Here is a 12,016-nt window from a genome sequence, read left to right as displayed (position 1 = left end):
CCATATCTCTGGAGTATTCTCCATTCTGATCTATATCTCTGTAGTAAGCTAGGTTCTGCTGCCATATCTTTGTAGTAAACTCCGTTCTGCTCCTATACTTCTGTAGTAAGCTTGGTTCTGCTGCCATATCTTAGTAAGCTCAGTTCTGCTCCTATATCTCTGTAGTAAGCTCGGTTCTGCTGCCATTTCTTTGTAGTAAGCTCGGTTCTGCTCCCAAATCTCTGTAGTAAGCTCAGTTCTGCTCCCATATCTCTGTAGTAAGCTCGGTTCTGCTCCCATATCTCTGTAGTAAGCTCGGTTCTGCTCCCATATCTCTGTAGTAAGCTTGGTTCGGCTCCCATATCTCTGTAGTAAGCTTCAGTTAGTTTCCTTATCTACGTAGCAATCTTGGTTCCGGTCTTGTGTCTATGTAGTTAGCTTGCTTCTGTTACAGTATCTATGTAGGTAGCAAACTTGGTTCTGCTTCCATATATATGCAGCTAGCTCCGTTCTGTTCCCATATCTATGTACCACCCTGTTTTTAAAGCCTGTTATCTCTGCTTCTTTAATGCAGCGGCCAGAGATAAGCAGGGCAAAAGCACCGCAACTGGAGGGCCACTGCCTTGTGATTGCACCCCCAGGCTGAAAAGTGCCAGCCAGCCCCTAAGAGAAATAAATTAAATAATACACATGTAAATATTAAACATTTATCTTAATGCCTTTATTTAGAAAAAGAGTATGCTTTATCTAGTGCACTCTGTTAGGATTTAATAGATGGCAACTGGCTCGTATATGATTGTGCAGCCCATCCTAGATTTCAGAAGACAAGCAGCAGGACGGGCTACATACAGAACGAGACAGATGCAGTAAAGTGATCAGGCTGCCTGAGATGAATGTCCCTTCTCAGTCAGCTAAAGAAATTTATCTTTTCTTTTAGTCCAGATCCACTCAGTGTCCTGTCAGGTTGACTGAACAGAGGAATATGGGTTCACTATCCCTGACTGGACGCTGATGCAACGTGACCTCTGTCTCAAGTGGACGTTCTTCCCGCAGCCCATCCTACTGCGCGTCCTCTAAAATCTAGGATGGACCTCACAATGATATATGACAGTTGCCATGTTTGAAATCCTGACACAGCACACTAGACAAAGAATACTTTTTCCTAAATAAAATTATTTAGAAAAACGATCAATATTTAAATGTGTATTTATTTTATTACATTTATCAGAGAACCCCATCAATTGATAACTGTTTAATAGGATAAGTCCATATACAGCAATTAATAGAACAATGTCAACTGCAGAGACACATCTCCAATCCAAGTGGTAACATCCAGTTGCAACTTTATTCCTAAATTTCCTATCACAATATAACCAAGGAAGAACAATGCAGGGAAGTTAGAGAAGATGCTCCAGAAATGTGAGATTTTAAATAATACAACTCTATGTATTTTACCGGAACGAAGAGGTCTTCTATAAATAGATGATGCATTCACATTCATTTTTTTGCATTGAATGTTTTAGGTTATTACATAGTAGTGGGGATAATCTGTAATTTTTAGTGCAGAGACATGTCGGCAACAACTTTTTTTTTTTTCCTCACCTTATGTAATAAGGCCATTGCAGTGTTTTTAACAAGTCCAACAGTGTTTTCGCCCATTATTGCTATAAATTTTTTTGTTTCTGCCATCACTTCTTCATCGTGCAACTAGGTTAAAAAAGTAACAAAAATAGTTTTATTATAAGGATTAAATATGTAGAAATATTGTTCACTACCAGGGCTGTGGAGTCGGAGACAGAATAAAATGGACTGACTCCTAAAGTCTATAACAAATTGGGTACAGTAGTTCAGTGCAGGATGTGCTAAATATTTTTTTCATAATTTGGGAAAGCTATAAAATGTCATATAAAAGTCTGTTCTATTCCTGATCTAAGGATCTCGACTTTTAGTTGCTATGAGTCTGTGCTGCGCTTTATGTACAGTTAAAACCAGAAGTTTACATACACTATATAAAAAGACACATATGCATGTTTTTCTCAATATCTGACATGAAATAAGAATAATCCTTTCACATTTTAGGTCAATTAGGATTGCCATAATTATTATTTGCTGAATGCAAGAATAATGAGAGAGAGAGAGAATACTTAAACTGAATGACTTTGGTCAAACGTTTGGGATATCCTTCCACAAGCTTCTCACAATAGTTGGTCGAAATTTGGGCCCATTCCAACTGACAAAACTGTTGTAACTGATCCAGGTTTGTAGGTCGCCTTGCTCGCATCTGCCTTTCCAGCTTTGCCTATAAATTTTCAATAGGATTGAGATCAGAGCTTTGTGATGGCCACTCCAAAACATTGACTTTGTTATCCTTAGGCCACTTTGTTAAAATTTCGTCAGTATGCTTCAGGTCATTGTCCATTTGGAAGACTCATTTCCGCCCATGCTTTAACTTCCTGGCTGATGTCAAGATGTTGCTTTAGTATTGCCACATAATCTTCTTTTCTCATGATGCCATCTATGTTGTGAAGTGCACCAGTCCCTCCCACAGCAAAACAACCCCCAAAATGATGCTGTTAATAGGTTTTCAAGTTTCTCCCTTTTTCCTCCAAGCGTAACGATGGTCATTATGCCCAAAAAGTTAAATTTTAGTTTCATCAGACCAGAGGGCATGTCTCAAAAATTAAGGTCTGTGTTCCTGTGTGCATATTCAAATATTAATATGGCTTTTTTGATGTTGCTTTTGGAGCAATGGCTTCTTCCTGGCAGAATGGCCTTTCAGCCCATGTTGGTACAGTACTCGTTTCACTGTGGACATTGATACAATCTTACCAGCTTCCGCCATCATCTTCACAAGGTCTTTTGCATTGGTCCTTTGGTTGATATGCACATGTCAGACCAAAGCACGTTCATCTCTGGGACACAGAACCCGTCTTCTTCCGGAGTGGTAGAATGGCTGGAATTCCCATCTTCTTTGTACTTGCGTATAATTGTTTGTACAGATGACCATGGCACCTTCAGGTATCTTGAAATTGTACCCAAGGATGAGCCAGACTTGTGCAAGTTAACAATTCTCTTCCTGATATCTTGGCTGATTTCTTGAGACTTTCCCATGATGCTACAGAAAGAACCAATGTGTTTCAGGTGTGCATTAAAATACATCCATAGGTGTGTCTCTAACTCAGATGTTGCCCAAAAACCTCAGAAGCTTCCAAACACATGGCATCATCATATGGGCAGTCCAGAATTGTTTAAAGGCATAGTAATCTTAGTGTATGTAAACTTTTAGCTTTGTAGTAAGTAATAAACATGCATATAAACATTCTCTATCATTATTCTGGCATTTGGCAAATATTAATAATTATGGTAATCCTAATTGACCTAAGACAGGAAAGGTTTATTCTGATTTCATGTCAAATATTGAGAAAAACATGTATACACCATGTTCCAAATTATTATGCAAATGATATTTTTCTCTGATTTTCCTAAGTGGTCGGTGCAAATGACAGTCAGTCTAATAAAGTCATCACCTGTTAGAGTTTACATCGAATTTTATTGAAGAAACCTCCCAATGATAACAGTATAATCTCCAAAATGAATAAAAACTCAAAATACACTGTTTCAAATTATTAGGCTCAGTAGAATTTCTAAACATTTGATATGTTTTAAAGAGCTAAAAATGCTCTTTTGTGGAATTTGCAGCATTAGATCACATTCACTGAACAAAAAAAGCTATTTAACTCAAAAACATCCTAACAGGCCAAGTTACATGTTAACATAGGAACCCTTCTTTGATATCACCTTCACAATTCTTGCATCCATTGAACTTGTGAGTTTTTGGAGAGTTTCTGCTTGTATTTCTTGGCATGAAGTCAGAATAGCCTCCCAGGGCTGCAGTTTTGATGAGAACTGCCTCCCACTCTCATAGATCTTTTGCTTGAAGATACGCCAAAGGTTCTCTATAGGGTTGAGGTCAGGGGAAGATGGTGGCCACACCAAGAGTTTATCACCTTTTATGCCCATAGCAGCCAATGACTCAGAGGTATTCTTTGCAGCATGAGATGGTGCATTGTCATGCATGAAGATGATTTTGCTCCTGAAGGCACGTTTCTGCTTTTTATACCATGAAAGAAAGTTGTCAGTCAGAAACTCTATATACTTTGCAGGTCATTTTCACACCTTCAGGAACCTTAAAGGGCCCTACCAGCTGTTTCCCCATGATTCCGGCCCAAAACATGACTCCTCCACCTCCTTGCTGACGTCGCAGCCTTGTTGGGACATGGTGGCCATCCACCAACCATCCACTACTCCATCTGGACCATCCAGGGTTGTTCGACACATCAGTAAACAAGACTGTTTGAAAATTAGTCTTCATGTATGTCTGGGTCCACGGCAACCGTTTCTGCTTGTGAACACTGTTTAGGGATGGCCGAATAGTAGGTTTTTGCACCACAGCAAGCCTTTGAAGGATCCTACACCTTGAGGTTCGAGGGACTCCAGAAGCACCAGCAGCTTCAAATATCTGTTTACAGGTTTGTAATGGCTTTTTAGCAGCTGCTCTCTTAATCCGATGAACTTGCCTGGCAGAAACCTTCCTCATTCTGTCTTTATCAGCACGAACACGTCTGTGCTCAGAATCAGCCACAAATCTCTTAACAGTACGATTATCATGCTTAAGTTTTCGGGAAATATCTAATGTTTTCATCCCTTGACCAAGGCCTTTTTCTTTCCCATGTTACTTGAAAACTCTGGCCTGCTTAATAGTGTGGAACATCCAGTTTTCCTTTTATTGGGCTCACATGGCAGACTAATTATCACAGGTATCTGAGATTGATTTCAGTGATCCAAAGAACCCTGAGACACAATAACATCAATGGGTTTCATTTACAAAAAAAAAAAAAAATGCTATGACACTTAAAACCAATTTGAATAATAATTTGGAACATGGTGTATGTGTTTTTTTATATAGTGTATGTAAACTTCTGGTTTGAACCGTACATGCTCAGTAGTGAGGCAGTGCTGAGGAGTCAGAATCAGAAGTCAGGGAAAATGAGGAATCAGATTCAGAGATTTGGCTTACCGACTACACAGCCCTGGTCACAACTATATAAAAAAACAAAAAAAAATTATGATGCTTTGAAATAGATTTTAGAGAAACTATGTTCAGATTCTTTGATTTGGAAACACAGAAGGTCTGAAGAGAATTAAAAACTAGTGTAAATTGATGGCTCTTAGGCTTTTAAGTCAAACATTGCTGTACCTTTGAACTCAAATTATTATCCATATTATTTGAAACACCATATTGCAGACAAGTCCCAAATGCACAAATTATGAGTTGCAACGTAAGTTCACACTGGCTGCACTCTTGCAAATTTTCCAGCAATGCAGTTATAGGTGTCTTAGCAGGTAACAAAGCATTTTCACCTGTTGAGTCATAAAAACAATTTGAGTTAAATACTTTACAAGTGCATTTCTTCCATAGATAATTGTTTGAAACATTACAAAAGTTAAAGGATCTTTCGGCGATTGTCAGATTTGACTACAAGAATAAGGTTTCATGCAGTGATATTTGTGTCTAAATATACAAACCCGGCAGAAGGCAGTCGAGTCTGTTGGATTCTCATGAGAACATTCATAGAACTGAATAATATTGTGACTTCAATTACAAAAAAGTAATGACACATGAGAATACAGTTGAACCACCACAATATAAAGTCTTGTTCAATGTAAAGTCTAGATCTTTTCCTCTATGAAAAGCATATTTGCATATTTAGATTCCCAGAGGAGCATTGTATGGCCGATAAATCTCCTTGTGCAGACGTGGTACTCTCCAAAAGAAAAAATGCCCCCCCTTAAAACCTCTGTCAGAAGTCTCTCACCTAGCCATCCTGCTTTGCACTTATGAGAGGCATACACCCAGAAACATGCAGTGTCTTTTTTTTATCCTAGGTCAACTCTTTAAAGAGTTGATAATGACTTTTAGAATTGGTACCCTCCAAGAGGAAGCACTATAGTTTACGTAATCTTCCTCTGAATGGGATTTTGCACAAGCCTTGCTCAGACATGCTTTATCTTTTTTTGTTTAGAAATTTGTTCTGGAAGTACACAGCTGTGTAAAGTCTTACAAAAACCTTATATACACATAAAAAACATATGGCTTTTAGGACATGCTGTAGGTTTTTAAATTTATAACATTTCTTATATGTAGCATATTTGTCACACATTTTTCGCTGTGGATTTTACTTGTATAATGACGATAGAGAAGCAAGAAAATGAAAAAGCATTTCCTTACCTCGAATCCGCCTATCACCCCCACAAATGAACATGAAATTACATCATATAATAAATGTAGGTAAACAATTGTCACAATTACCATTAATGTAAGGACGGTTGGCCAAATTCACGCAATCCAATGGATACAGCTTTCTACCTGCAATACAAATATGTTAGCTTTTCTACAGGGAAGTGGGGATTACTCCCAGCAAATATTCATTTGATCAAAATATATTTTCAAAAAGTAGCTTTTATTTTCAAATATCTAGGTTAAGAGCAGCAAAATATTGCATTAATATATCATCATTTACTAACTAATTTAATTACCATCTATACTTGGAACAAAAGCAGTAGTTAAGTCATAGGCAACTGGCAGAACAATCAGTGGATCAAGGACAATTCCATCCTCACTAAAGAAATCTTCATAGGTCCACTCTTCATAGCTATCTCGCTCTCCTCCAAAGGTGGCATTCTGTAAGGAAGACGCAAATTACAAATATTTTGGAAGTCAGTAAAAATGTCAATTACGTATTAGCACATAAATGCAAACAAAACTAATATTTTGGGGGTGATATTTAAAATAAATACCTTTCAGGGATCACATTTGAGCCCAGAATAAAAAATATCAAGTGTCTTACACATAGACTGATTATAAGTATAATTTATTCTTATTTTTGTAGAACACAAATCTACAGATAGGTATGTTTGACTCTGAAATGGTTCCTGCGTTTCAAAGAACAATATGCATTAAAATCCGCTGGGGATCGAACAGAAATTGCCATCTTGGATCTAATACTTATAAACAGGGAGGAAATGGTTGAGGAGGTAAAAGTGGCTGGACCCTAGGAGGTAGCGACCATGCTATTTTAGAATTTTGGAAAACTAGAGGAGGAAGACCTGTGAAGACTCAGACGTCAAGGTTAGATTTAAAGGCAGATTTTAAGGGATTCAGAAAGAGAATTGGAGGGATCCAATGGCTGGATATCCCTAATGACAAAAATGTCCAGGAAGGATGGGAAATCTTTAAAAATGAAATTCTCAAAGCACAATTATTAACAAATACGAAAAGAAGGAAGAATAGGAAGCATTTAAGGAAACCAGGATGGATGAACACAGAAATTAAGCACATGCTAAAAAGGAAGAAAGAAATGTTTATAAAATGGAAAGAGGGAGGCATATCTAAAGAAGAAAATAATGCTGTCTGCAGAACTTGCAAGGCACAAATCAGATTATCTAAAGCTGACAATGAATTGCGGCTTGCAAGAGACGTCAAAAGCAATAATAAAGGATTTTGGGGATATGTCAAAAGTAAAAGAACAGTCAAAGATGCTATAGGATTTTTACAGGATGAAAATGATGAAATGGTAAGACAGGATGTTGAGAAGGCCAAACTTTTAAATTAGTATTTTACATCTGTTTTCTCTCAGAAAGGAATTGTAACATCAACTGTTCTTCACTGTCCTATTAATAGAAGAATCCAGGATATCTATAAACAGAAAGATAGTGAGGAAACACTTCGCTAGCCTAAATGAATTCAAGTCTCCAGGTCCAGATGAATTAGACCCCAGAGTACTGAAGGAGATAGCAGAAGAAATTTTTGAACCCCTCTCCATAATCTTTGAAAATTCTTAGAGAACAGGAGAAGTCCCACAAGACTGGAGAATAGCAAATGTTGTTCCTATCTTCAAAAAGGGGAAGAAGTTGGACCCAGGCAACTATAGGCCGGTGAGTCTGATTTCTATTCCAGGAAAGATCTTAGAACAAATTATTAAACAACATGTATGTAAGTACCTGGATAAGAATGAAGTGATTAAACAGAGTCAGCATGGGTTTGTAATTAATAAGTCATGTCAGACTAACTTAATTTCCTTGTATGACAGAATCACTGATTGGGTGGATCAGGGAAATGCTGTAGATATAGTATATCTTGACTTCAGCAAAGCATTTGACAAAGTATCTCACACAATCCTTATTGAAAAAATGGCTAAGTATGGAATGGACAAGGCAAGTGTGAGGTGGATTCGTAACTGGCTTAGTGATCAGACCCAAACAGTGGTTGTAAATGGCTGCACATCCAGTTGGAAGAATGTCTCAAGTGGTGTACCACAGGGCTCTGTCATGGGCCCTGTATTGTTCAACATCTTTATCAATTATTTAGATGAAGGAATTGAGGGTAAACGGATTAAATTTGCTGATGACACAAAGCTAGGAGGAATAGCTAATAATAGAGAAGAGAGAGAGGATTCAAAAAGATATAAATAAACTGGAACAGAGGGCAGCAAATAACAATGGTTTTTAACAGGCAAAAACGCAAAGTACTACATCTGGGCAATAAAAATGAAAAAAGCATATACAGAATGGGAGGAATACGGCTAAGCAACAGCACATGTGAAAAAGACTTGGGTATACTAATAGCTCACAGACTGAATATGAGTCAACAGTGTGATGCAGCAGCAAAAAAGGCAAATGCAATTCTAGGATGTATTAACAGAAGCATACAGTCTAGATCACATGAAGTCATTATTGCCCTCTACTCCTCTTTGGTCAGACCTCATCTGGAATACTGTGTCCAGTTTTGGGCGCCACATTTTAAAAGAGACATCAACAAACTGGAGCAAGTTCAGAAAAGAGCGACCAGAATGGTGACCGGTCTGCAAACCATGTCTTATCAGGAAAGGTTGCAGGATTTGGGAATGTTTAGCTTGCAAAAGAGAAGACTGAGAGGAGACTTAATAGCTATATACTAATTTTTTCAGAGGCGCTGGAATAGAGGAATGTGAGTGCAGCGAAACTGGACAAAAAAAACATAATTTTGTCAGATTAAAAGGCTATAAATAAAAATGAATAGTTTTACGCACAAACCTAATTAATTGAATTTATTACAAATAATGACACAATCACAAATAGAAAAAAAGCATAAACCCCCTAGATGTAATGGACCACAATGGCAATAGCCTGCAATAATAATGCTGTAACATTACTTTGCACCGTGAGTGCAATGTTGTTGCCTAAATTGCACTAAGCCCAAATAAATGTGAAAAAGAAGAATGAAAAAGTATACTGCAGCAATAAGCAATGCAAAAAAAGTAAAAAAAATTGTATGGTAAGATAAAATACAATGGTGAAAATCCGTGGAATCCAAGCCTAAAAGAGAATGTGAAAAAGGCAGAATAGTTAATCACTGCAAAAACACACCTGTATTAGTGCACCTGTATTAAGAGAGATAAAGGAGTTAAAATTGCCATAAGAAAGCTCACATAAAGGTGTGAAACCTGTTTGCACCACTGAAACATGAGCCCATCCACCAACCGATATGATATGTTAGAGCCTGCCCCGGCCGGTGGCAGCTCTTAATTGTCAAAAAAAAAATATATATATTATATGTAAAAATATCAAAATGGTAAAAGCCTGGTCCCAAGAGAGTATCTCAACTGGGTTACCTGACACAATGTAGGAGCGTTCACTCTCAATGGAAGTCCGTACAGAAATATTCCAGAAAATCGTAGCGGCTGCGGTCGGTAACTGTGCCATTGTTAGTGAGCGTGGAGAAGAGCAGGACCTGCTGTGACGTCAGTGGTCACGTGATGAGACGTAGTAGATTACTGTTAGTGGCTGCAGCCAAGTCCTCGGAGCTCTCTGCACTGATAGAGGCAGCGGTGATGTGATCCAGCCGTAGTCAGTTGCTGCGTCCTCGCTGTTGTGCGCGTTGGATGCTTTGTGGTCCTGTCTCTCGTACTTCCCTACTGCTTTTACCAAGTTCAGATCACGTGGTATCACGTGACTCCCGTGTCATGCCAGGTCCTGCTCCTAAGAGCGTACAACAGCGAGGACGCAGCAACTGACTGTGGCTGCCGGGATCACATCACCGCGGATGTACCGCTATTACAGCTGCCTCTATCAGTGCAGAGAGCTCCGAGGACTTGGCTGCAGCCACTAACGGTAATATACTACGTCTCATCACATGACCACTGACATCACGGCAGGTCCTGCTCCTCTCCACGCTCACTAACAGGGGCACAGTTACCGACCGCAGCTGCTAGGATTTTCTGGATTATTTCTGTACGGACTTCCATTGAGAGTGAACGCTCCTACATTGTGTCAGGTAACCCAGCTGAGATACTCCCTTGGGACCAGGCTTTTACCATTTTGATGTTTTTGCATATATATAATTTTTAACTATTCTGCCTTTTACACATTCTCTTTTAGGCTTGGATTCCACGGATTTTCACCATTGTATTTTATCTTACCATATAAAAAATTTTCTTTTTCAGTGCTTACTGTTGCAGTATACTGTTTCATTCTTCTTTTCCACATTTATTTGGGCTTAGTGCAATTTAGGCAACAACATTGCACTCACGGTGCAAAGTAACATTACAGCATTATTATTGCAGGCTATTGCCATTGTTGTCCATTACATCTAGAGGGTTTATGCTTTTTATTCTATTTGTGATTGTGTCATTATTTGTAATAAATTCAATTTATTAGGTTTGTGCGCGAATCTATACATTTTTATTTATAGACTTAATAGCTGTCTACAAATATCTCAAGGGCTGTCACATTGTAGAAGGATCATCTTTATTCTCATTTGCACAAGGAAACATGGATTTTTGTGAGTACTCGCCGTAAAATCCTTTTCTCCGAGACGATCATTGGGGGACACAGGTACTGTGGGGTGTATGCTACCGCCATCTGGAGGCGGACACTAGGCAACACAAGGTTAGCTCCTCCCCCACCGTATACACCCTCGCCCTGATTGCGGGCGGAAGCCAGTTTAGTGCAAAAGCAGTAGGAGAACAATAACAATCAGCCTTAATGCCGAAAACAATATGTCTGGCAAAGAAAAAACCACCCTGATATTCACAAAAGAAATACACATTAATTAAATAAACTAGAGCCAACTTGGCTAATAGGGTGGGTGCTGTGTCCCCCAATGAGCGTCTCGGAGAAAAGGATTATATGGTGAGTACTCACAAAAATCCATGTTTCTCCTTCGTCTCATTGGGGGACACAGGTACTGTGGGACGTCCTAAAGCAGTCCCTGGGTGGGAGATTGACTCACCAATCCAAGCTGCATGCACCTCTTTGTTCAAAGGTGCGCCACTGCTGCTTGGAGAATCCTTCTACCCAGGCTCGCATCCGCCGAAGCCTGATTATGGATACTGTAATGTTTAGTAAATGTGTGCAGGCTGGACCAGGTCGCTGCCTTGCATACCTGTTCCGCCGAGGCCTGATGCCGAAGCGCCCAAGAGGCGCCCATTGCCCGAGTACAGTGTGCTTTGATCCCTGATAGAACTGGCGCACCTCTGATGCGATAGGCCTCCTGAATAGTTAAACGGATCCATCTAGCTTTGGTCGCTTTTGAGGCCACGAGTCCCCTCCTGCGCTCCTCAGGGAGCACGAACAGCATATCCGTCTGGCGAAAAGGTGCAGTCCGCGACACCTACCTCCTGAGTGCTCTCACCAGGTCTAAGGTGTGAAGAGCTTTCTCCACACGATGCACCGGTGCCGGACAGAACGAAGGCAAGACAATATCCTCATTGATGTGAAAAGAGGACACCACCTTCGGAAGAAAGGGGGGAGCTGGTCTAAGCACCACCTTATCCTTGTGAAAGCGAGAAAAGGTGCTCGGCAAGACAGAGCCGCCAACTCCGAGACTCGCCTAACGGAGGTAATGGCTACCAAGAATACCACCTTCCAAGAGAGGAACGATAAGGAAATATCCTGTAGCTGCTCAAAAGGCGCTTCCTGGAGAACACTCAGGACCAGG

At 39.6% G+C, this 12,016-nt stretch overlaps 1 protein-coding gene across 3 annotated transcripts in view; it reads right to left on the bottom strand.

Moving 5' to 3' along the window:
- The window catches only part of KNTC1 (kinetochore associated 1), a 292,839-nt gene that overhangs the window by 138,084 nt on the left and 142,739 nt on the right, over nucleotides 1-12,016 (bottom strand). For all 3 annotated transcript variants that reach the window (XM_073586034.1, XM_073586035.1, XM_073586036.1), the window contains 4 exons: nucleotides 6,577-6,721; nucleotides 6,350-6,406; nucleotides 5,237-5,400; nucleotides 1,582-1,686 (listed from right to left, as the gene is read on the bottom strand). In XM_073586034.1, coding sequence (XP_073442135.1) covers nucleotides 1,582-1,686; nucleotides 5,237-5,400; nucleotides 6,350-6,406; nucleotides 6,577-6,721 — 471 coding nt within the window. The remainder of the gene's footprint in view (nucleotides 1-1,581; nucleotides 1,687-5,236; nucleotides 5,401-6,349; nucleotides 6,407-6,576; nucleotides 6,722-12,016) is intronic.

The sequence above is a fragment of the Dendrobates tinctorius genome, unplaced genomic scaffold, assembly GCF_039654945.1.
Source record: "Dendrobates tinctorius isolate UK_male_01 unplaced genomic scaffold, ASM3965494v1 ptg000090l, whole genome shotgun sequence".
In the NCBI taxonomy this organism is placed as follows: Eukaryota; Metazoa; Chordata; class Amphibia; order Anura; family Dendrobatidae; genus Dendrobates; species Dendrobates tinctorius.
Note: the sequence above shows the minus strand (reverse complement) of the source record. Positions and strands in the feature narration are given on the sequence as shown.